General features: G+C 32.6%; 1 protein-coding gene across 5 annotated transcripts in view; it reads right to left on the reverse strand.

The window, feature by feature from the left end:
• LOC143228773 (allene oxide synthase-lipoxygenase protein-like) overlaps nucleotides 1–26406 on the reverse strand; it is a 141841-nt gene that overhangs the window by 21409 nt on the left and 94026 nt on the right. For 4 of the 5 annotated variants that reach the window (XM_076460113.1, XM_076460119.1, XM_076460118.1 and 1 more), the window contains 2 exons: nucleotides 24889–24981; nucleotides 16428–16527 (listed from right to left, as the gene is read on the reverse strand). In XM_076460113.1, the coding sequence (XP_076316228.1) occupies nucleotides 16428–16527; nucleotides 24889–24981 (193 nt within the window). The remainder of the gene's footprint in view (nucleotides 1–16427; nucleotides 16528–24888; nucleotides 24982–26406) is intronic. The other variant, XM_076460116.1, reaches the window with a different exon arrangement.

Below are 26406 nucleotides of genomic sequence, written 5' to 3' on the forward strand. Positions count from 1 at the left end.
TCTACAGTAAGCTGTGTTAATAGTGACAATGGTATCTAGTAAGTAATCTACAGTAAGCTGTGTTATAGTGACAATGGTATCTAGTAAGTAATCTACAGTAAGCTGTGTTAATAGTGACAATGGTATCTGGTAAAGTAATCTACAGTAAGCTGTGTTAATAGTGACAATGGTATCTAGTAAGTAATCTACAGTAAGCTGTGTTAATAGTGACAATGGTATCTAGTAAGTAATCTACAGTAAGCTGTGTTAATAGTGACAATGGTATCTAGTAAGTAATCTACAGTAAGCTGTGTTAATAGTGACAATGGTATCTAGTAAGTAATCTACAGTAAGCTGTGTTATAGTGACAATGGTACTTGGTAAGTAATCTACAGTAAGCTGTGTTAATAGTGACAATGGTATCTAGTAAGTAATCTACAGTAAGCTGTGTTAATAGTGACAATGGTATCTAGTAAGTAATCTACAGTAATAGTGACAATGGTATCTAGTAAGTAATCTACAGTAAGCTGTGTTAATAGTGACAATGGTATCTAGTAAAGTAATCTACAGTAAGCTGTGTTATAGTGACAATGGTACTTGGTAAGTAATCTACAGTAAGCTGTGTTAATAGTGACAATGGTATCTAGTAAGTAATCTACAGTAAGCTGTGTTAATAGTGACAATGGTATCTAGTAAGTAATCTACAGTAAGCTGTGTTAATAGTGACAATGGTATCTAGTAAGTAATCTACAGTAAGCTGTGTTAATAGTGACAATGGTATCTAGTAAGTAATCTACAGTAAGCTGTGTTATAGTGACAATGGTATCTGGTAAGTAATCTACAGTAAGCTGTGTTAATAGTGACAATGGTATCTAGTAAGTAATCTACAGTAAGCTGTGTTAATAGTGACAATGGTATCTAGTAAGTAATCTACAGTAAGCTGTGTTAATAGTGACAATGGTATCTAGTAAGTAATCTACAGTAAGCTGTGTTAATAGTGACAATGGTACTTGGTAAGTAATCTACAGTAAGCTGTGTTAATAGTGACAATGGTATCTAGTAAGTAATCTACAGTAAGCTGTGTTAATAGTGACAATGGTATCTAGTAAGTAATCTACAGTAAGCTAGTGTTAAGCTGTGTTAATAGTGACAATGGTATCTAGTAAGTAATCTACAGTAAGCTGTGTTAATAGTGACAATGGTATCTAGTAAGTAATCTACAGTAAGCTGTGTTAATAGTGACAATGGTACTTGGTAAGTAATCTACAGTAAGCTGTGTTAATAGTGACAATGGTATCTAGTAAGTAATCTACAGTAAGCTGTGTTAATAGTGACAATGGTATCTAGTAAGTAATCTACAGTAAGCTGTGTTGTTAATAGTGACAATGGTACTCTAGTAAGTAATCTACAGTAAGCTGTGTTAATAGTGACAATGGTATCTAGTAAGTAATCTACAGTAAGCTGTGTTATAGTGACAATGGTATCTGGTAAGTAATCTACAGTAAGCTGTGTTAATAGTGACAATGGTATCTGGTAAGTAATCTACAGTAAGCTGTGTTATAGTGACAATGGTATCTAGTAAGTAATCTACAGTAAGCTGTGTTAATAGTGACAATGGTATCTTGGTAAGTAATCTACAGTAAGCTGTGTTAATAGTGACAATGGTATCTAGTAAGTAATCTACAGTAAGCTGTGTTAATAGTGACAATGGTATCTGGTAAGTAATCTACAGTAAGCTGTGTTAATAGTGACAATGGTATCTTGGTAAGTAATCTACAGTAAGCTGTGTTAATAGTGACAATGGTATCTAGTAAGTAATCTACAGTAAGCTGTGTTAATAGTGACAATGGTATCTTGGTAAGTAATCTACAGTAAGCTGTGTTAATAGTGACAATGGTACTTGGTAAGTAATCTACAGTAAGCTGTGTAGTGACAATGGTATCTAGTAAGTAATCTACAGTAAGCTGTGTTAATAGTGACAAAGTAATCTACAGTAAGCTGTGTTAATAGTGACAATGGTATCTGGTAAGTAATCTACAGTAAGCTGTGTTAATAGTGACAATGGTATCTAGTAAGTAATCTACAGTAAGCTGTGTTAATAGTGACAATGGTATCTTGGTAAGTAATCTACAGTAAGCTGTGTTAATAGTGACAATGGTATCTAGTAAGTAATCTACAGTAAGCTGTGTTAATAGTGACAATGGTATCTAGTAAGTAATCTACAGTAAGCTGTGTTTATAGTGACAATGGTATCTAGTAAGTAATCTACAGTAAGCTGTGTTAATAGTGACAATGGTATCTAGTAAGTAATCTACAGTAAGCTGTGTTAATAGTGACAATGGTATCTAGGTAAGTAATCTACAGTAAGCTGTGTTAATAGTGACAATGGTATCTTGGTAAGTAATCTACAGTAAGCTGTGTTAATAGTGACAATGGTATCTAGTAAGTAATCTACAGTAAGCTGTGTTATAGTGACAATGGTACTTGGTAAGTAATCTACAGTAAGCTGTGTTAATAGTGACAATGGTATCTAGTAAGTAATCTACAGTAAGCTGTGTTAATAGTGACAATGGTATCTAGTAAGTAATCTACAGTAAGCTGTGTTATAGTGACAATGGTACTTGGTAAGTAATCTACAGTAAGCTGTGTTAATAGTGACAATGGTATCTAGTAAGTAATCTACAGTAAGCTGTGTTAATAGTGACAATGGTACTTGGTAAGTAATCTACAGTAAGCTGTGTTAATAGTGACAATGGTATCTAGTAAGTAATCTACAGTAAGCTGTGTTAATAGTGACAATGGTATCTAGTAAGTAATCTACAGTAAGCTGTGTTAATAGTGACAATGGTATCTAGTAAGTAATCTACAGTAAGCTGTGTTAATAGTGACAATGGTATCTAGTAAGTAATCTACAGTAAGCTGTGTTAATAGTGACAATGGTATCTAGTAAGTAATCTACAGTAAGCTGTGTTATAGTGACAATGGTAATCTACAGTAAGTAATCTATCAGTAAGCTGTGTTAATAGTGACAATGGTATCTAGTAAGTAATCTACAGTAAGCTGTGTTAATAGTGACAATGGTATCTAGTAAGTAATCTACAGTAAGCTGTGTTATAGTGACAATGGTACTTGGTAAGTAATCTACAGTAAGCTGTGTTAATAGTGACAATGGTATCTAGTAAGTAATCTACAGTAAGCTGTGTTGGTATAGTGACAATGGTAGTGACAATGGTAGTAAGTAATCTACAGTAAGCTGTGTTAATAGTGACAATGGTATCTAGTAAGTAATCTACAGTAAGCTGTGTTAATAGTGACAATGGTACTTGGTAAGTAATCTACAGTAAGCTGTGTTAATAGTGACAATGGTACTTGGTAAGTAATCTACAGTAAGCTGTGTTAATAGTGACAATGGTATAGTAAGTAATCTACAAGCTGTGTTAATAGTGACAATGGTATCTAGTAAGTAATCTACAGTAAGCTGTGTTAATAGTGACAATGGTATCTAGTAAGTAATCTACAGTAAGCTGTGTTAATAGTGACAATGGTACTAGTAAGTAATCTACAGTAAGCTGTGTTAATAGTGACAATGGTATCTAGTAAGTAATCTACAGTAAGCTGTGTTAATAGTGACAATGGTATCTAGTAAGTAATCTACAGTAAGCTGTGTTAATAGTGACAATGGTACTTGGTAAGTAATCTACAGTAAGCTGTGTTAATAGTGACAATGGTATCTAGTAAGTAATCTACAGTAAGCTGTGTTATAGTGACAATGGTACAGTAAGCTGTGTTAATAGTGACAATGGTACTTGGTAAGTAATCTACAGTAAGCTGTGTTAATAGTGACAATGGTATCTAGTAAGTAATCTACAGTAAGCTGTGTTAATAGTGACAATGGTATCTAGTAAGTAATCTACAGTAAGCTGTGTTAATAGTGACAATGGTATCTAGTAAGTAATCTACAGTAAGCTGTGTTAATAGTGACAATGGTATCTAGTAAGTAATCTACAGTAAGCTGTGTTAATAGTGACAATGGTATCTTGGTAAGTAATCTACAGTAAGCTGTGTTAATAGTGACAATGGTATCTTGGTAAGTAATCTACAGTAAGCTGTGTTAATAGTGACAATGGTATCTAGTAAGTAATCTACAGTAAGCTGTGTTAATAGTGACAATGGTATCTAGTAAGTAATCTACAGTAAGCTGTGTTAATAGTGACAATGGTACAGTAAGCTGTGTTAATAGTGACAAGTAATCTACAGTAAGCTGTGTTAATAGTGACAATGGTATCTGGTAAGTAATCTACAGTAAGCTGTGTTAATAGTGACAATGGTATCTAGTAAAGTAATCTACAGTAAGCTGTGTTAATAGTGACAATGGTATCTAGTAAGTAATCTACAGTAAGCTGTGTTATAGTGACAATGGTATCTAGTAAGTAATCTACAGTAAGCTGTGTTATAGTGACAATGGTATCTAGTAAGTAATCTACAGTAAGCTGTGTTATAGTGACAATGGTACTTGGTAAGTAATCTACAGTAAGCTGTGTTAATAGTGACAATGGTATCTAGTAAGTAATCTACAGTAAGCTGTGTTAATAGTGACAATGGTACTTGGTAAGTAATCTACAGTAAGCTGTGTTAATAGTGACAATGGTATCTGGTAAGTAATCTACAGTAAGCTGTGTTAATAGTGACAATGGTATCTAGTAAGTAATCTACAGTAAGCTGTGTTATAGTGACAATGGTATCTAGTAAGTAATCTACAGTAAGCTGTGTTAATAGTGACAATGGTACTTGGTAAGTAATCTACAGTAAGCTGTGTTAATAGTGACAATGGTATCTAGTAAGTAATCTACAGTAAGCTGTGTTATAGTGACAATGGTACTTGGTAAGTAATCTACAGTAAGCTGTGTTAATAGTGACAATGGTACTTGGTAAGTAATCTACAGTAAGCTGTGTTAATAGTGACAATGGTACTTGGTAAGTAATCTACAGTAAGCTGTGTTAATAGTGACAATGGTATCTAGTAAGTAATCTACAGTAAGCTGTGTTAATAGTGACAATGGTATCTAGTAAGTAATCTACAGTAAGCTGTGTTAATAGTGACAATGGTATCTAGTAAGTAATCTACAGTAAGCTGTGTTATAGTGACAATGGTACTTGGTAAGTAATCTACAGTAAGCTGTGTTAATAGTGACAATGGTATCTAGTAAGTAATCTACAGTAAGCTGTGTTATAGTGACAATGGTACTTGGTAAGTAATCTACAGTAAGCTGTGTTAATAGTGACAATGGTATCTAGTAAGTAATCTACAGTAAGCTGTGTTATAGTGACAATGGTATCTAGTAAGTAATCTACAGTAAGCTGTGTTAATAGTGACAATGGTATCTAGTAAGTAATCTACAGTAAGCTGTGTTAATAGTGACAATGGTATCTAGTAAGTAATCTACAGTAAGCTGTGTTAATAGTGACAATGGTATCTAGTAAGTAATCTACAGTAAGCTGTGTTAATAGTGACAATGGTATCTAGTAAGTAATCTACAGTAAGCTGTGTTAATAGTGACAATGGTATCTAGTAAGTAATCTACAGTAAGCTGTGTTAATAGTGACAATGGTATCTAGTAAGTAATCTACAGTAAGCTGTGTTATAGTGACAATGGTATCTAGTAAGTAATCTACAGTAAGCTGTGTTATAGTGACAATGACAATGGTACTTGGTAAGTAATCTACAGTAAGCTGTGTTAATAGTGACAATGGTATCTAGTAAGTAATCTACAGTAAGCTGTGTTAATAGTGACAATGGTATCTAGTAAGTAATCTACAGTAAGCTGTGTTAATAGTGACAATGGTATCTAGTAAGTAATCTACAGTAAGCTGTGTTAATAGTGACAATGGTATCTAGTAAGTAATCTACAGTAAGCTGTGTTATAGTGACAATGGTACTTAGTAAGTAATCTACAGTAAGCTGTGTTAATAGTGACAATGGTACTTGGTAAGTAATCTACAGTAAGCTGTGTTAATAGTGACAATGGTACTTGGTAAGTAATCTACAGTAAGCTGTGTTAATAGTGACAATGGTACTAGTAAGTAATCTACAGTAAGTAATCTACAGTAAGCTGTGTTAATAGTGACAATGGTACTTGGTAAGTAATCTACAGTAAGCTGTGTTAATAGTGACAATGGTATCTAGTAAGTAATCTACAGTAAGCTGTGTTAATAGTGACAATGGTATCTAGTAAGTAATCTACAGTAAGCTGTGTTATAGTGACAATGGTAATCAGTAAGCTGTGTTAATAGTGACAAGTAAGTAATCTACAGTAAGCTGTGTTAATAGTGACAATGGTATCTTGGTAAGTAATCTACAGTAAGCTGTGTTAATAGTGACAATGGTATCTAGTAAGTAATCTACAGTAAGCTGTGTTATAGTGACAATGGTACTTGGTAAGTAATCTACAGTAAGCTGTGTTAATAGTGACAATGGTATCTAGTAAGTAATCTACAGTAAGCTGTGTTAATAGTGACAATGGTATCTTGGTAAGTAATCTACAGTAAGCTGTGTTAATAGTGACAATGGTATCTAGTAAGTAATCTACAGTAAGCTGTGTTAATAGTGACAATGGTATCTAGTAAGTAATCTACAGTAAGCTGTGTTAATAGTGACAATGGTATCTAGTAAGTAATCTACAGTAAGCTGTGTTAATAGTGACAATGGTACTTGGTAAGTAATCTACAGTAAGCTGTGTTAATAGTGACAATGGTATCTAGTAAGTAATCTACAGTAAGCTGTGTTATAGTGACAATGGTACTTGGTAAGTAATCTACAGTAAGCTGTGTTAATAGTGACAATGGTATCTAGTAAGTAATCTACAGTAAGCTGTGTTATAGTGACAATGGTATCTAGTAAGTAATCTACAGTAAGCTGTGTTAATAGTGACAATGGTATCTAGTAAGTAATCTACAGTAAGCTGTGTTAATAGTGACAATGGTATCTAGTAAGTAATCTACAGTAAGCTGTGTTAATAGTGACAATGGTATCTAGTAAGTAATCTACAGTAAGCTGTGTTAATAGTGACAATGGTATCTAGTAAGTAATCTACAGTAAGCTGTGTTAATAGTGACAATGGTATCTAGTAAGTAATCTACAGTAAGCTGTGTTATAGTGACAATGGTATCTAGTAAGTAATCTACAGTAAGCTGTGTTATAGTGACAATGGTAAGCTGTGTTAATAGTGTATGGTAGTAATCTACAGTAAGCTGTGTTAATAGTGACAATGGTATCTAGTAAGTAATCTACAGTAAGCTGTGTTAATAGTGACAATGGTATCTAGTAAGTAATCTACAGTAAGCTGTGTTAATAGTGACAATGGTATCTAGTAAGTAATCTACAGTAAGCTGTGTTAATAGTGACAATGGTATCTAGTAAGTAATCTACAGTAAGCTGTGTTATAGTGACAATGGTATCTTGGTAAGTAATCTACAGTAAGCTGTGTTAATAGTGACAATGGTATCTAGTAAGTAATCTACAGTAAGCTGTGTTAATAGTGACAATGGTATCTAGTAAGTAATCTACAGTAAGCTGTGTTAATAGTGACAATGGTATCTAGTAAGTAATCTACAGTAAGCTGTGTTAATAGTGACAATGGTATCTAGTAAGTAATCTACAGTAAGCTGTGTTATAGTGACAATGGTACTTGGTAAGTAATCTACAGTAAGCTGTGTTAATAGTGACAATGGTATCTAGTAAGTAATCTACAGTAAGCTGTGTTAATAGTGACAATGGTATCTAGTAAGTAATCTACAGTAAGCTGTGTTAATAGTGACAATGGTATCTAGTAAGTAATCTACAGTAAGCTGTGTTAATAGTGACAATGGTATCTAGTAAGTAATCTACAGTAAGCTGTGTTAATAGTGACAATGGTATCTAGTAAGTAATCTACAGTAAGCTGTGTTAATAGTGACAGTGGTATCTAGTAAGTAATCTACAGTAAGCTGTGTTATAGTGACAATGGTATCTAGTAAGTAATCTACAGTAAGCTGTGTTATAGTGACAATGGTACTTGGTAAGTAATCTACAGTAAGCTGTGTTAATAGTGACAATGGTATCTAGTAAGTAATCTACAGTAAGCTGTGTTAATAGTGACAATGGTATCTAGTAAGTAATCTACAGTAAGCTGTGTTAATAGTGACAGTGGTATCTAGTAAGTAATCTACAGTAAGCTGTGTTATAGTGACAATGGTATCTAGTAAGTAATCTACAGTAAGCTGTGTTAATAGTGACAATGGTACTTGGTAAGTAATCTACAGTAAGCTGTGTTAATAGTGACAATGGTACTTAGTAAGTAATCTACAGTAAGCTGTGTTAATAGTGACAATGGTATCTAGTAAGTAATCTACAGTAAGCTGTGTTAATAGTGACAATGGTATCTAGTAAGTAATCTACAGTAAGCTGTGTTAATAGTGACAATGGTATCTAGTAAGTAATCTACAGTAAGCTGTGTTATAGTGACAATGGTACTTGGTAAGTAATCTACAGTAAGCTGTGTTAATAGTGACAATGGTATCTAGTAAGTAATCTACAGTAAGCTGTGTTATAGTGACAATGGTACTTGGTAAGTAATCTACAGTAAGCTGTGTTAATAGTGACAATGGTATCTAGTAAGTAATCTACAGTAAGCTGTGTTATAGTGACAATGGTATCTAGTAAGTAATCTACAGTAAGCTGTGTTAATAGTGACAATGGTATCTAGTAAGTAATCTACAGTAAGCTGTGTTAATAGTGACAATGGTATCTAGTAAGTAATCTACAGTAAGCTGTGTTAATAGTGACAATGGTATCTAGTAAGTAATCTACAGTAAGCTGTGTTAATAGTGACAGTGGTATCTAGTAAGTAATCTACAGTAAGCTGTGTTATAGTGACAATGGTATCTAGTAAGTAATCTACAGTAAGCTGTGTTATAGTGACAATGGTATCTGGTAAGTAATCTACAGTAAGCTGTGTTAATAGTGACAATGGTATCTAGTAAGTAATCTACAGTAAGCTGTGTTAATAGTGACAATGGTATCTAGTAAGTAATCTACAGTAAGCTGTGTTAATAGTGACAGTGGTATCTAGTAAGTAATCTACAGTAAGCTGTGTTATAGTGACAATGGTATCTAGTAAGTAATCTACAGTAAGCTGTGTTATAGTGACAATGGTACTTGGTAAGTAATCTACAGTAAGCTGTGTTAATAGTGACAATGGTACTTGGTAAGTAATCTACAGTAAGCTGTGTTAATAGTGACAATGGTATCTAGTAAGTAATCTACAGTAAGCTGTGTTAATAGTGACAATGGTATCTAGTAAGTAATCTACAGTAAGCTGTGTTAATAGTGACAATGGTATCTAGTAAGTAATCTACAGTAAGCTGTGTTATAGTGACAATGGTACTTGGTAAGTAATCTACAGTAAGCTGTGTTAATAGTGACAATGGTATCTAGTAAAGTAATCTACAGTAAGCTGTGTTATAGTGACAATGGTATCTAGTAAGTAATCTACAGTAAGCTGTGTTAATAGTGACAATGGTATCTAGTAAGTAATCTACAGTAAGCTGTGTTAATAGTGACAATGGTATCTAGTAAGTAATCTACAGTAAGCTGTGTTAATAGTGACAATGGTATCTAGTAAGTAATCTACAGTAAGCTGTGTTATAGTGACAATGGTACTTGGTAAGTAATCTACAGTAAGCTGTGTTAATAGTGACAATGGTATCTAGTAAGTAATCTACAGTAAGCTGTGTTAATAGTGACAATGGTATCTAGTAAGTAATCTACAGTAAGCTGTGTTAATAGTGACAATGGTATCTAGTAAGTAATCTACAGTAAGCTGTGTTAATAGTGACAATGGTATCTAGTAAGTAATCTACAGTAAGCTGTGTTATAGTGACAATGGTACTTGGTAAGTAATCTACAGTAAGCTGTGTTAATAGTGACAATGGTATCTAGTAAGTAATCTACAGTAAGCTGTGTTATAGTGACAATGGTACTTGGTAAGTAATCTACAGTAAGCTGTGTTAATAGTGACAATGGTATCTAGTAAGTAATCTACAGTAAGCTGTGTTATAGTGACAATGGTATCTAGTAAGTAATCTACAGTAAGCTGTGTTAATAGTGACAATGGTATCTAGTAAGTAATCTACAGTAAGCTGTGTTAATAGTGACAATGGTATCTAGTAAGTAATCTACAGTAAGCTGTGTTAATAGTGACAATGGTATCTAGTAAGTAATCTACAGTAAGCTGTGTTAATAGTGACAATGGTATCTAGTAAGTAATCTACAGTAAGCTGTGTTAATAGTGACAGTGGTATCTAGTAAGTAATCTACAGTAAGCTGTGTTATAGTGACAATGGTATCTAGTAAGTAATCTACAGTAAGCTGTGTTATAGTGACAATGGTATCTAGTAAGTAATCTACAGTAAGCTGTGTTATAGTGACAATGGTACTTGGTAAGTAATCTACAGTAAGCTGTGTTATAGTGACATATCTGTGTTATAGTGACATATCTGTGTTAATAGTGACATATCTGTGTTATAGTGACATATCTGTGTTATAGTGACATATCTGTGTTATAGTGACATATCTGTGTTATAGTGACATATCTGTGTTAATAGTGACATATCTGTGTTAATAGTGACATATCTGTGTTAATAGTGACATATCTGTGTTATAGTGACATATCTGTGTTATAGTGACATATCTGTGTTAATAGTGACATATCTGTGTTATAAGTGACATATCTGTGTTATAAGTGACATATCTGTGTTAATAAGTGACATATCTGTGTTATAGTGACATATCTGTGTTATAGTGACATATCTGTGTTATAGTGACATATCTGTGTTGATAGTGACATATCTGTGTTATAGTGACATATCTGTGTTAATAGTGACATATCTGTGTTATAGTGACATATCTGTGTTATAGTGACATATCTGTGTTAATAGTGACATATCTGTGTTATAGTGACATATCTGTGTTATAGTGACATATCTGTGTTATAGTGACATATCTGTGTTAATAGTGACATATCTGTGTTATAGTGACATATCTGTGTTAATAGTGACATATCTGTGTTATAGTGACATATCTGTGTTATAGTGACATATCTGTGTTAATAGTGACATATCTGTGTTATAGTGACATATCTGTGTTATAGTGACATATCTGTGTTAATAGTGACATATCTGTGTTATAGTGACATATCTGTGTTATAGTGACATATCTGTGTTAATAGTGACATATCTGTGTTATAGTGACATATCTGTGTTATAGTGACATATCTGTGTTATAGTGACATATCTGTGTTAATAGTGACATATCTGTGTTATAGTGACATATCTGTGTTATAGTGACATATCTGTGTTAATAGTGACATATCTGTGTTATAGTGACATATCTGTGTTATAGTGACATATCTGTGTTAATAGTGACATATCTGTGTTAGAGTGACATATCTGTGTTAGAGTGACATATCTGTGTTATAGTGACATATCTGTGTTAATAGTGACATATCTGTGTTAATAGTGACATATCTGTGTTATAGTGACATATCTGTGTTATAGTGACATATCTGTGTTATAGTGACATATCCTCTACCAACATAAATGAGATGTAAAGCTTATCATTTCGTCGACTTGTGTCCGGTTTTTTGTTTAAAGGTTAAAGGTTATCAGAGTGACATAAGCTGAAGATGTATACTATTCTTCCTGTTTATTTTAAATAAGTTTTCGTTTTTTCTATATCTCTGTGAAGTTCACAGAGCGAAAGTTGTCAAGTTCTAATGTTCACAGAGCGAGTGTTGTCAAGTTCTAATGTTCACAGAGCGAGTGTTGTCAAGTTCTAATGTTCACAGAGCGAGTGTTGTCAAGTTCTAATGTTCACAGAGCGAGTGTTGTCAAGTTCTAATGTTCACGGAGCGAGTGTTGTCAAGTTCTAATGTTCACAGAGCGAGTGTTGTCAAGTTCTAATGTTCACAGAGCGAGTGTTGTCAAGTTCTAATGTTCACAGAGCGAGGTGTTGTCAAGTTCTAATGTTCACAGAGCGAGTGTTGTCAAGTTCTAATGTTCACGGGCGAGGTGTTGTCAAGTTCTAATGTTCACGGGCGAGGTGTTGTCAAGTTCTAATGTTCACAGAGCGAGTGTTGTCAAGGTTATAATGTACACAGGCGAGTGTTGTCAAGTTCTGTTGTTCACAGAGCGAGTGTTGTCAAGTTATAATGTACACAGAGCGAGTGTTGTCAAGTTATAATGTATACAGAGCGAGTGTTGTCAAGTTATAATGTATACAGAGCGAGTGTTGTCAAGTTATAATGTACACAGAGCGAGTGTTGTCAAGTTATAATGTACACAGAGCGAGTGTTGTCAAGTTCTGTTGTTCACAGAGCGAGTGTTGTCAAGTTCTGTTGTTCATAGAGCGAGTGTTGTCAAGTTCTGTTGTTCACAGAGCGAGTGTTGTCAAGTTCTAATGTACACAGAGCGAGTGTTGTCAAGCTCTAATGTTCACGGAGCGAGTGTTATCAAGTTCTAATGTTCACGGAGCGAGTGTTGTCATGTTCTGTTGTTCACAGAGCGAGTGTTGTCATGTTATAATGTTCACAGAGCGAGTGTTGTCAAGTTCTAATGTTCACAGTGAGTGTTGTCAAGTTCTAATGTTCACAGTGAGTGTTGTCAAGTTCTAATGTTCACAGTGAGTGTTGTCAAGTTCTAATGTTCACAGAGCGAGTGTTGTAAAGTTCTAATGTTCACAGAGCGAGTGTTGTAAAGTTTTAATGTTCACAGAGCGAGTGTTGTCAAGTTTTAATGTTCACAGAGCGAGTGTTGTCAAGTTCTAATGTTCACAGAGCGAGTGTTGCCAAGCTGTAATGTTCACGGAGCGAGTGTTGTCAAGTTCTAATGTTCACAGAGCGAGTGTTGTCAAGTTCTAATGTTCACAGAGCGAGTGTTGTCAAGTTCTGTTGTTCACAGAGCGAGTGTTGTCAAGTTCTAATGTTCTGGGAGCGAGGTGTTGTCAAGTTCTAATGTACACAGAGCGAGGTGTTGTCAAGTTCTAATGTTCACGGGCGAGTGTTGTCAAGTTCTGTTGTTCACGGAGCGAGTGTTGTCAAGTTCTAATGTTCACAGAGCGAGTGTTGTCAAGTTCTAATGTACACAGAGCGAGTGTTGTCAAGTTCTAATGTACACAGAGCGAGTGTTGTCAAGCTCTAATGTTCACGGGCGAATGTTGTCAAGTTCTAATGTTCACGGGCGGTGTTGTCAAATTCTGTTATCCACAGGAGCAAGTGTTGTCAAGTTCTAATGTTCACAGAGCGAGTGTTGTCATGTTCTAATGTTCACAGAGCGAGGTGTTGTCAAGTTTTAATATTCACAGAGCAGGTGTTGTCAAGTTCTAATGTTCACAGGCGAGTGTTGTCAAGTTCTAATGTTCACAGAGGGAGTGTTGTCAAGTTCTAATGTTCACAGAGCGAGTGTTGTCAAGTTCTAATGTTCACAGAGCGAGTGTTGTCAAGTTCTAATGTTCACAGAGCGAGTGTTGTCAAGTTCTAATGTTCACAGAGCGAGTGTTGTCAAATTCTGTTATCCACAGAGCGAGTGTTGTCAAGTTCTAATGTTCACAGAGTGAGTGTTGTCATGTTCTAATGTTCACAGAGCGAGTGTTGTCAAGTTTTAATATTCGTAGAGCGAGTATTGTCAAGTTCTAATGTTCACAGAGCGAGTGTTGTCAAGTTCTATTGTTCACAGAGAGTGTTGTCAAGTTCTAATGTTCACAGAGTTAGTGTTGTGAAGTTCTAATGTTCACAGAGCGAGTGTTGTCAAGTTCTAATGTTTACAGAGCGAGTGTTGCCAAGTTCTGTTGTTCACAGAGTGAGTGTTGTCAAGTTCTAATGTTCACAGAGCGAGTGTTGTCAAGTTCTAATGTTTACAGAGCGAGTGTTGCCAAGTTCTGTTGTTCACGGAGCGAGTGTTGTCAAGTTCTAATGTTCACAGAGTGAGTGTTGTCAAGTTCTATTGTTCACAGAGAGAGTGTTGTCAAGTTCTAATGTTCACAGAGTGAGTGTTGTGAAGTTCTAATGTTCACAGAGCGAGTGTTGTCAAGTTCTGTTGTTCACAGAGTGAGTGTTGTCAAGTTCTAATGTTCACAGAGTGAGTGTTGTCAAGTTCTGTTGTTCACAGAGTGAGTGTTGTCAAGTTCTAATGTTCACAGAGTGAGTGTTGTCAAGTTCTAATGTTCACAGAGCGAGTGGATCAGTGTTGTCCTTTTTTCAATAACAGATTCCATGTTTGATTCTGACGTACGTAAAACACAGATAAAACAAATATCCAGTTCATACACTTGTGTTAAACAAGTTTAATGTGTTTTTTCTTATTTCTTGTAAACTAAACACTTGAATAACCATGATACAAACACGTGTTGTAGAATGTACTACATGCTAATAACTACTGTAATATGAGTTTAATTATAAGGGGTAATTGTGAATGAAGCCTCATGTTAAAGTGGTCATTTGTGTTCAAATTACTTATCGTGGGAAACAAAACTTCATCTAAGTCACACACTACAAAACGAGTTTTATTTATAAAAGTTTTGAATGCTACAGAACTTAGAAACTTGAAAACACCCACTCTCTCGTCCAGAGAAGTCGGTGCTTCCTTGACTGTTCAAAGTAAGAAATCAACCCTCTCAATGCACAAAAACAGTTTTCTTACAAAATAGCATTTTTTTTCCCTTATCTTCTAACAGTGTAAAGTTAGTGACTTCATTAAATTGTCACTCAATGGGTAGTGACTTTACTTACATGACTGATTATGAATGACGGGGCCTGAAATGGTCAGGTGGTTGAGGCGTTCAACTCGTAATCTGAGGGTCGCGGGTTCAAATCCCCGTCGCACCAAACATGCTCGCCCTTTCAGCCGTGGGGGTTATAATGTTACGGTCAATACCACCATTCGTTGGTAAAAGAGTAGCCCAAGAGTTGGCAGTGGGTGGTGATGACTAGTTGCCTTCCCTCTAGTCTTATACTGCCAAATTAGGGACGGCTAGCTCAGATAACCCTCGTGTAGATTTGCGCGAAATTTCAAAAGAAACAAACCATATGAATGACAGAAAGAAAGCATGTTCTATTAGTTCTTTTTTAATATACTGTACCGTGCCCAAACTTTAGTGAGTAACACTTGTAATTTCACAATGCGCCTGTAATGAAATTCAGTTCACTATGTTACCTACTATAATTTATCTCAGACGAGTCTCCGATTTAATATGCTGTGCATTACGATTTCAAATCGCCACAAATGTTTAATTTAGAAATTAATCGAACGTTAACACGCATCAAATATATAATATTTAACAACATTCATACACACAGTTTCTTTCTGAACGCAAGTGTATTTTAATATACAAATAATAATAAATTTATAATAATGGTTATTACAAATAATGATTTGTATAAAAACCTTTTAAAAACTTACAATAAAATTACTGAGTTCTATCTGGTCTAGCACTAAATATTTTATCAAGGCTTCATGTTGATGAATTGAGGTGATATAGGTATGGTTTGTTTAATGGGTGAGCTAACTATCTCTATTCTAGTCTGGCCTCACCCAGTTTCAAGCTGATTTTTCACCAAGAAAGATATCTAATGTCTCCATGGAAATACTAAAATCTGTAGTTAATTATCTCAAGTTGAACAGTTTGTGATGTTCAAAATATATAAACGTTCGTAGTTTTCAGATTAATAACCGTTTGTCACACTTGTAGTTTCCGAGGTATATAGTATAGCAAACCACCAACATTATACTGTTTCTCCGCACTGCATGGTTACCTTTTATTAACTTTAAGGCCAGGTCATCAAGAGTTCAGCAGGCAGTAATACTGGTTATCTCTAGTATTTTATGTACACACACACTGTTCATTGTTGATTCCTATGCTCAAGAATCTTCTACAAATTTAGTGAACAGGTGAAAATCTTGCAGTACATATTTAACACTATAAGTTACGTTCGTTCTTAATATAAAGTTAATTTACACAAACTTCAATGTTAGAATAAATATATAATAGTAAATTCGTTACAACTAACATAAGTTTTCTTAAGATATAATTATCTTAAACACTGGGGGTTTCTTTATAATTTTCTTGTACTTGTTCCTGCTATAAAGTTAGTTTAATTATTTCAATAAAAAATATTTTCCTCTCACCTTTCTGGCCTCGAACTCATTAAAAATGGTTTAACTCACCTTTCTGGCCTCAAAATCATTAAGAATATTTCACTCACCTTTCTGGGCTTAAAATCATTAGGGATCATTTCACTCACCTTTCTGGCCTCAAAACCATTAGGGATGATTTCACTCACCTTTCTGGCCTCAAAACCATTAGGGATGATTTCACTCACCTTTCTGGCCTCAAAACCATTAGGGATGGTTTCACTCACCTTTCTGACCTGGAAGTCATTAGGGATGGTTTCACTCACCTTTCTGACCTGGAAGTCATTAGGAATAATGCCATTGATGTCAAGTCTCCATTTCTCAAAACTATGAAGAGAACAAAACCTGTGTTATAAACACTATAAATCACATTTAAAATTACAGTCAATGTTTTAAGACAGTTTCTTCAAACCACTGTTTTATAATCAGTCACAAATCATAACATTTACATTTGTTGATGTCCATAATAGAACAGAAAGAAAACTTAAGATTATAAGATTACTAAGTGGTGATGAAGGAGAACGGTTGTAGTGCCAATGTGTATAGACACCTAAAATCAATATAAACCAGAAGTCAGAAATAGGGAATTTGTAATATGTCCGTATAACACAAGAAACTAATCAGTTGTTGTATGGTAATAGAGATAAGATGTTTTAGTGGAAAAAACTATGATTAGAAAACATAAATGTTACAGTGAGAATAACTCATATATTAACTGTTGTTTTAAAGTAAGGACCTAGTGGCTAACTTGCATCTTGTAGACTTTGTGTAATTCTCAAGTGATATATTAACTGTTGTTTCAAAGTAAGCACCTAGTGGCTAACTTGCACCTTATAGGCTTTGTGTAACTCTCAAGTGATATATTAACTGTTGTTTCAAAGTAAGCACCTAGTGGCTAACTTGCATCTTGTAGACTTTGTATAACTCTCAAGTGATATATTAGCTGTTGTTTCAAAGTAAGCACCTAGTGGCCAACTTGCACCTTGTAGACTTTGTGTAACTCTCAAGTGATATATTAACTGTTGTTTTAAAATAAGCACCTAGTGACTAACTTGCATCTTGTAGACTTTGTATAACTCTCAAGTGATATATTAGCTGTTGTTTCAAAGTAAGCACCTAGTGGCTAACTTGCACCTTATAGACTTTGTGTAACTCTCAAGTGATATATTAACTGTTGTTTTAAAGTAAGCACCTAGTGGCTGACTTGCATCTTGTAGACTTTGTGTAACTCTCAAGTGATATATTAACTTGTTTTAAAGTAAGCACCTAGTGACTAACTTGCATCTTGTAGACTTTGTATAACTCTCAAGTGATATATTAGCTGTTGTTTCAAAGTAAGCACCTAGTGGCTAGCTTGCACCTTATAGGCTTTGTGTAACTCTCTAGTGATATATTAACTGTTGTTTCAAAGAAAGCACCTAGTGACTAACTTGCATCTTGTAGACTTTGTGTAACTCTCAAGTGATATATTAACTGTTGTTTTAAAGTAAGCACCTAGTGACTAACTTGCATCTTGTAGACTTTGTATAACTCCCAAGTGATATATTAACTGTTGTTTCAAAGTAAGCACCTAGTGACTAACCTGCATCTTGTAGACTTTGTGTAACTCTCAAGTGATATATTAGCTGTTGTTTCAAAGTAAGCACCTAGTGGCTAACTTGCACCTTATAGACTTTGTGTAACTCTCAAGTGATATATTAACTGTTGTTTTAAAGTAAGCACCTAGTGGCTAACTTGCATCTTGTAGACTTTGTGTAACTCTCAAGTGATATATTAACTGTTGTTTTAAAGTAAGCACCTAGTGACTAACTTGCATCTTGTAGACTTTGTATAACTCTCAAGTGATATATTAGCTGTTGTTTCAAAGTAAGCACCTAGTGACTAACTTGCATCTTGTAGACTTTGTGTAACTCTCAAGTGATATATTAACTGTTGTTTTAAAGTAAGCACCTAGTGGCTAACTTGCATCTTGTAGACTTTGTGTAACTCTCAAGTGATATATTAACTGTTGTTTTAAAGTAAGCACCTAGTGGCTAACTTGCATCTTGTAGACTTTGTGTAACTCTCAAGTGATATATTAACTGTTGTTTTAAAGTAAGCACCTAGTGACTAACTTGCATCTTGTAGACTTTGTATAACTCTCAAGTGATATATTAGCTGTTGTTTCAAAGTAAGCACCTAGTGACTAACTTGCATCTTGTAGACTTTGTGTAACTCTCAAGTGATATATTAACTGTTGTTTTAAAGTAAGCACCTAGTGGCTAACTTGCATCTTGTAGACTTTGTGTAACTCTCAAGTGATATATTAACTGTTGTTTTAAAGTAAGCACCTAATTGGCTAACTTGCATCTTGTAGACTTTGTGTAACTCTCAAGTGATATATTAACTGTTGTTTTAAAGTAAGCACCTAGTGACTAACTTGCACCTTGTAGACTTTGTATAACTCTCAAGTGATTGCACAATGACTTTCTGAATATTTTTTTTATTTAGTTATGTAATTATTGTGTGGCAGAAGACATTCTCCACCAGTAACCTTAATACTGAACAAATGTACCACAGCAGTTGAAGATAAAATAACACTGAGATGCTACACTTTACTGTTATTTCTAAAAGTTATTTTAAGATGCTACAGTTTACTGTTATTACTAAAAGTTATTTTAAGATGCTACAGTTTACTGCTATTACTAAAAGTTATTTTAAGATGCTACAGTTTACTGTTATTACTAAAAGTTATTTTAAGATGCTACAGTTTACTGTTATTACTAAAGTTATTTTAAGATGCTACAATTTACTGCTATTTCTAAAACTTATTTTAATATGCTACAGTTTACTGCTATTACTAAAAGTTATTTTAAGATGCTACAGTTTACTGCTATTACTAAAAGTTATTTTAAGATGCTACAATTTACTGCTATTTCTAAAACTTATTTTAATATGCTACAGTTTACTGCTATTACTAAAAGTTATTTTAAGATGCTACAGTTTACTGTTATTACTAAAGTTATTTTAAGATGCTACAGTTTACTGTTATTACTAAAGTTATTTTAAGATGCTACAGTTTACTGTTATTACTAAAAGTTATTTTAAGATGCTACAGTTTACTGTTATTACTAAAAGTTATTTTAAGATGCTACAGTTTACTGCTATTACTAAAAGTTATTTTAAGATGCTACAGTTTACTTCTATTACTAAAAGTTATTTTAAGATGCTACAGTTTACTGCTATTACTAAAAGTTATTTTAAGATGCTACAGTTTACTGTTATTACTAAAAGTTATTTTAAAATGCTACAGTTTACTGCTATTACTAAAAGTCATTTTAAGATGCTACAGTTTACTCCTATTACTAAAGTTATTTTAAGATGCTACAGTTTACTGCTATTACTAAAAGTTATTTTAAGATGCTACAGTTTACTGCTATTACTAAAAGTTATTTTAAGATGCTACAGTTTACTGTTATTACTAAAAGTTATTTTAAGATGCTACAGTTTACTGCTATTACTAAAAGTTATTTTAAGATGCTACAGTTTACTGCTATTACTAAAAGTTATTTTAAGATGCTACAATTTACTGCTATTTCTAAAACTTATTTTAATATGCTACAGTTTACTGCTATTACTAAAAGTTATTTTAAGATGCTACAGTTTACTGTTATTACTAAAAGTTATTTTAAGATGCTACAGTTTACTGTTATTACTAAAAGTTATTTTAAGATGCTACAATTTACTGCTATTTCTAAAACTTATTTTAATATGCTACAGTTTACTGCTATTACTAAAAGTTATTTTAAGATGCTACAGTTTACTGTTATTACTAAAAGTTATTTTAAGATGCTACAGTTTACTGTTATTACTAAAAGTTATTTTAAGATGCTACAGTTTACTGTTATTACTAAAAGTTATTTTAAGATGCTACAGTTTACTGTTATTACTAAAAGTTATTTTAAGATGCTACAGTTTACTGCTATTACTAAAGTTATTTTAAGATGCTACAGTTTACTGCTATTACTAAAGTTATTTTAAGATGCTACAGTTTACTGCTATTACTAAAGTTATTTTAAGATGCTACAGTTTACTGTTATTACTAAAAGTTATTTTAAAATGCTACAGTTTACTGCTATTACTAAAGTCATTTTAAGATGCTACAGTTTACTCCTATTACTAAAGTTATTTTAAGATGCTACAGTTTACTGCTATTACTAAAGTTATTTTAAGATGCTACAGTTTACTGCTATTACTAAAAGTTATTTTAAGATGCTACAGTTTACTGTTATTACTAAAAGTTATTTTAAGATGCTACAATTTACTGTTATTGCTAAACGTTGTCGAGGCTGCTACAGTTCACTGTATTACTAAAGTTATTTTAAGATGCTACAGTTTACTGTTATTACTAAAAGTTATTTTAAGATGCTACAGTTTACTGTTATTACTAAAGTTATTTTAAGATGCTACAGTTTACTGTTATTACTAAAGTTATTTTAAGATGCTACAGTTTACTGTTATTACTAAAGTTATTTTAAGATGCTACAGTTTACTGCTATTACTAAAGTTATTTTAAGATGCTACAGTTTACTGCTATTACTAAAAGTTATTTTAAGATGCTACAGTTTACTGCTATTACTAAAGTTATTTTAAGATGCTACAGTTTACTGCTATTACTAAAGTTATTTTAAGATGCTACAGTTTACTGTTATTACTAAAAGTTATTTTAAGATGCTACAGTTTACTGTTATTACTAAAGTTATTTTAAGATGCTACAGTTTACTGTTATTACTAAAGTTATTTTAAGATGCTACAGTTTACTGCTATTACTAAAGTTATTTTAAGATGCTACAGTTTACTGTTATTACTAAAGTTATTTTAAGATGCTACAATTTACTGTTATTGCTAAACGTTGTCCGAGGCTGCTACAGTTCACTGCTATTACTAAAAAGTTATTTTAAGATGCTACAGTTTACTGTTATTACTAAAGTTATTTTAAGATGCTACAGTTTACTGTTATTACTAAAAGTTATTTTAAGATGCTACAGTTTACTGTTATTACTAAAAGTTATTTTAAGATGCTACAGTTTACTGTTATTACTAAAAGTTATTTTAAGATGCTACAGTTTACTGCTATTACTAAAGTTATTTTAAGATGCTACAGTTTACTGTTATTACTAAAGTTATTTTAAGATGCTACAGTTTACTGTTATTACTAAAAGTTATTTTAAGATGCTACAGTTTACTGCTATTACTAAAGTCATTTTAAGATGCTACAGTTTACTCCTATTACTAAAAGTTATTTTAAGATGCTACAGTTTACTGCTATTACTAAAAGTTATTTTAAGATGCTACAGTTTACTGCTATTACTAAAAGTTATTTTAAGATGCTACAGTTTACTGTTATTACTAAAGTTATTTTAAGATGCTACAGTTTACTGCTATTACTAAAAGTTATTTTAAGATGCTACAGTTTACTGCTATTACTAAAAGTTATTTTAAGATGCTACAATTTACTGCTATTTCTAAAACTTATTTTAATATGCTACAGTTTACTGCTATTACTAAAAGTTATTTTAAGATGCTACAGTTTACTGTTATTACTAAAAGTTATTTTAAGATGCTACAGTTTACTGTTATTACTAAAGTTATTTTAAGATGCTACAATTTACTGCTATTTCTAAAACTTATTTTAATATGCTACAGTTTACTGCTATTACTAAAAGTTATTTTAAGATGCTACAGTTTACTGTTATTACTAAAAGTTATTTTAAGATGCTACAGTTTACTGTTATTACTAAAAGTTATTTTAAGATGCTACAGTTTACTGTTATTACTAAAAGTTATTTTAAGATGCTACAGTTTACTGTTATTACTAAAAGTTATTTTAAGATGCTACAGTTTACTGCTATTACTAAAAGTTATTTTAAGATGCTACAGTTTACTGCTATTACTAAAAGTTATTTTAAGATGCTACAGTTTACTGCTATTACTAAAAGTTATTTTAAGATGCTACAGTTTACTGTTATTACTAAAAGTTATTTTAAAATGCTACAGTTTACTGCTATTACTAAAAGTCATTTTAAGATGCTACAGTTTACTCCTATTACTAAAAGTTATTTTAAGATGCTACAGTTTACTGCTATTACTAAAAGTTATTTTAAGATGCTACAGTTTACTGCTATTACTAAAAGTTATTTTAAGATGCTACAGTTTACTGTTATTACTAAAAGTTATTTTAAGATGCTACAATTTACTGTTATTGCTAAACGTTGTCCGAGGCTGCTACAGTTCACTGCTATTACTAAAAGTTATTTTAAGATGCTACAGTTTACTGTTATTACTAAAAGTTATTTTAAGATGCTACAGTTTACTGTTATTACTAAAAGTTATTTTAAGATGCTACAGTTTACTGTTATTACTAAAAGTTATTTTAAGATGCTACAGTTTACTGTTATTACTAAAAGTTATTTTAAGATGCTACAGTTTACTGCTATTACTAAAAGTTATTTTAAGATGCTACAGTTTACTGCTATTACTAAAAGTTATTTTAAGATGCTACAGTTTACTGCTATTACTAAAAGTTATTTTAAGATGCTACAGTTTACTGCTATTACTAAAAGTTATTTTAAGATGCTACAGTTTACTGTTATTACTAAAAGTTATTTTAAGATGCTACAGTTTACTGTTATTACTAAAGTTATTTTAAGATGCTACAGTTTACTGTTATTACTAAAAGTTATTTTAAGATGCTACAGTTTACTGCTATTACTAAAGTTATTTTAAGATGCTACAGTTTACTGTTATTACTAAAAGTTATTTTAAGATGCTACAATTTACTGTTATTGCTAAACGTTGTCCGAGGCTGCTACAGTTCACTGCTATTACTAAAGTTATTTTAAGATGCTACAGTTTACTGTTATTACTAAAGTTATTTTAAGATGCTACAGTTTACTGTTATTACTAAAAGTTATTTTAAGATGCTACAGTTTACTGTTATTACTAAAGTTATTTTAAGATGCTACAGTTTACTGTTATTACTAAAAGTTATTTTAAGATGCTACAGTTTACTGCTATTACTAAAAGTTATTTTAAGATGCTACAGTTTACTGCTATTACTAAAAGTTATTTTAAGATGCTACAGTTTACTGCTATTACTAAAAGTTATTTTAAAGATGCTACAGTTTACTGCTATTACTAAAGTTATTTTAAGATGCTACAGTTTACTGTTATTACTAAAAGTTATTTTAAGATGCTACAGTTTACTGTTATTACTAAAAGTTATTTTAAGATGCTACAGTTTACTGCTATTACTAAAAGTTATTTTAAGATGCTACAGTTTACTGCTATTACTAAAAGTTATTTTAAGATGCTACAGTTTACTGCTATTACTAAAAGTTATTTTAAGATGCTACAGTTTACTGTTATTACTAAAAGTTATTTTAAGATGCTACAGTTTACTGCTATTACTAAAAGTTATTTTAAGATGCTACAGTTTACTGCTATTACTAAAAGTTATTTTAAGATGCTACAGTTTACTGTTATTACTAAAAGTTATTTTAAGATGCTACAGTTTACTGCTATTACTAAAGTTATTTTAAGATGCTACAGTTTACTGCTATTACTAAAAGTTATTTTAAGATGCTACAGTTTACTGCTATTACTAAAAGTTATTTTAAGATGCTACAGTTTACTGTTATTACTAAAAGTTATTTTAAGATGCTACAGTTTACTGTTATTACTAAAAGTTATTTTAAGATGCTACAGTTTACTGTTATTACTAAACGTTGTCCGAGGCTGCTACAGTTCACTGCTATTACTAAAAGTTATTTTAAGATGCTACAGTTTACTGTTATTACTAAAAGTTATTTTAAGATGCTACAGTTTACTGTTATTACTAAAAGTTATTTTAAGATGCTACAGTTTACTGCTATTACTAAAAGTTATTTTAAGATGCTACAGTTTACTGCTATTACTAAAAGTTATTTTAAGATGCTACAGTTTACTGCTATTACTAAAAGTTATTTTAAGATGCTACAGTTTACTGCTATTACTAAAAGTTATTTTAAGATGCTACAGTTTACTGTTATTACTAAAAGTTATTTTAAGATGCTACAGTTTACTGTTATTACTAAAAGTTATTTTAAGATGCTACAGTTTACTGCTATTACTAAAAGTTATTTTAAGATGCTACAGTTTACTGCTATCACTAAAAGTTATTTTAAGATGCTACAGTTTACTGCTATTACTAAAAGTTATTGTAAGATGCTACAGTTTACTGTTATTACTAAAAGTTGTCTTATTGTCGATTATGATCTATTTTTCCGTTTTCTGTGTTTCTAAGTGCTGCTCTCAACTTGGCTTAACCTGTATTGACTTATCTGTAACATGAAGAGCACAAGCTGTAGAGAACTGTTTTCACCCTTTCGTAGCAAGTCAGTTCTCGCAGTGTACAGTCGAACCGAGCACAATATAACGTCAGTTATTTTTTAAATAAAAAACATCTTATAATATTTAATCCGTGTTTGTTTGTCGTATTTTAAATGTTATTCTATGACCCATAATCACACTTTATAACGTGGTTTTATTTCACGAGAAAATTCATAAATCAAACTGTGAACGTAGCTAACTTACAATTGCACATGTAATGCATCATCAGAATCGGCTCAGATTTAACAACAGTTAAATGTAAGTTACTATAGTACTTACCTTCTTTTAATCAGCTCAAACATTCCACACCGACCAACAGTCATGGTTTGGTCAACCCATCCGTTCACAGACAAAAGTTTGTCTAATCCTCGCCTACGTAGGAATATAGGTCTCAATAACAGCTTGTTATTACTGTATTTATATTATAAATATTAAGCTACGAATAATTTTCAGATGATTTTCGTGTTATTTGCCAAAGAGATGCTAATTAAACAACAAAATTTTAAAATAATAATAATTCTCAAATGCCGGCATGGCCAAGCGTGCTAAGGCGTTTGACTCGTAATCGAGGGTCGCGGGTTCGAATCCCGGTCGCACCAAACATGCTCGTCCTTTCAACCGTGGGGCGTTATAATGTCACAATCAATCCCAATATTCGTTGGTAAAAGAGTAGCCCAAGTTGGCGGTGGGTGGTGATGACTAGCTGCCCTCCCTCTGGTCTTACACTACTAAATTAGGGACAGCTAGCGCAGATAGCCTTCGAGTAGCTTTGCGCGAAATTCAAAACGTGGTAACGTATAAACTAATGTTAGTCACGTAAAATATTGTTTAAAAAAACGTTGTTGTTTTGAATTAAGCACAAAGCTACTACTCAATGGGCTATCTGTGTTCTGCCCATTACGGGTACCGAAACCCGGTTTTTAGCGTTGTAAGTCCGCAGACACACCGCTGAGCCACTAGGGGGCTTTAAAAAAGTAAAAGAAAAAATTACATTTTTTTATCAGTTATTAAAAGCAGAAAAATTAGGTTCAATAAACCCACAACACAACTTGGTTAAATAAGCCCACAACACAACTTGGTTAAATAAACCCACAACACAACTAGGTTGAATAAACCCACAACACAACTTGGTTAAATAAACCCACAGCACAACTTGGTTAAATAAACCCACAGCACAACTTGGTTAAATAAACCCACAGCACAACTTGGTTAAATAAGCCCACAACACAACTTGGTTGAATAAACCCACAACACAACTAGGTTGAATTTGTTATTCTTTATCAGTTCTAGTTTTTCGCTGTTTATACGTTATTATTCAAGTATAATAGACAGTTCTGTTGCGTGTAATTTAATCTTAAGATACAACTGAAGAAATCTGTGTATTTCTTTCCAAATAAAAAATATTATAACTTTTCAATAAAATTATATTGTTACTGAATTTTATATTAATACCGCTCTGAAAACAAAGGAAAGGAATTTCATTTTCGTTTCATTGGAGTAATAAGTTATTTTTAACATACTATACGTAACATAAATGGTACACTGATAATTTGGTTGGTTTGGCATTTTATGGCGCAAAACAACTAGGCTAACAGTGTTAATACCCATAAGAGCCGTTCTGAAATACAATTAGTCTCTCTGTGCCAAACATGTGTGTATTGTTTCGCATAGCAAAGCCAGAACAGGCTATATCAGACCCACCGAGACGCCAAACATCCGGTAAAAGGTAAAAGTAAAGTAAACTTATTAAAATGCATAAAATAAATGAAGGTAAAACAAAACAAAACAAAGTTTAAG

Source organism: Tachypleus tridentatus, chromosome 10 (genome assembly GCF_004210375.1).
Source record: "Tachypleus tridentatus isolate NWPU-2018 chromosome 10, ASM421037v1, whole genome shotgun sequence".
NCBI lineage: Eukaryota > Metazoa > Arthropoda > Merostomata > Xiphosura > Limulidae > Tachypleus > Tachypleus tridentatus.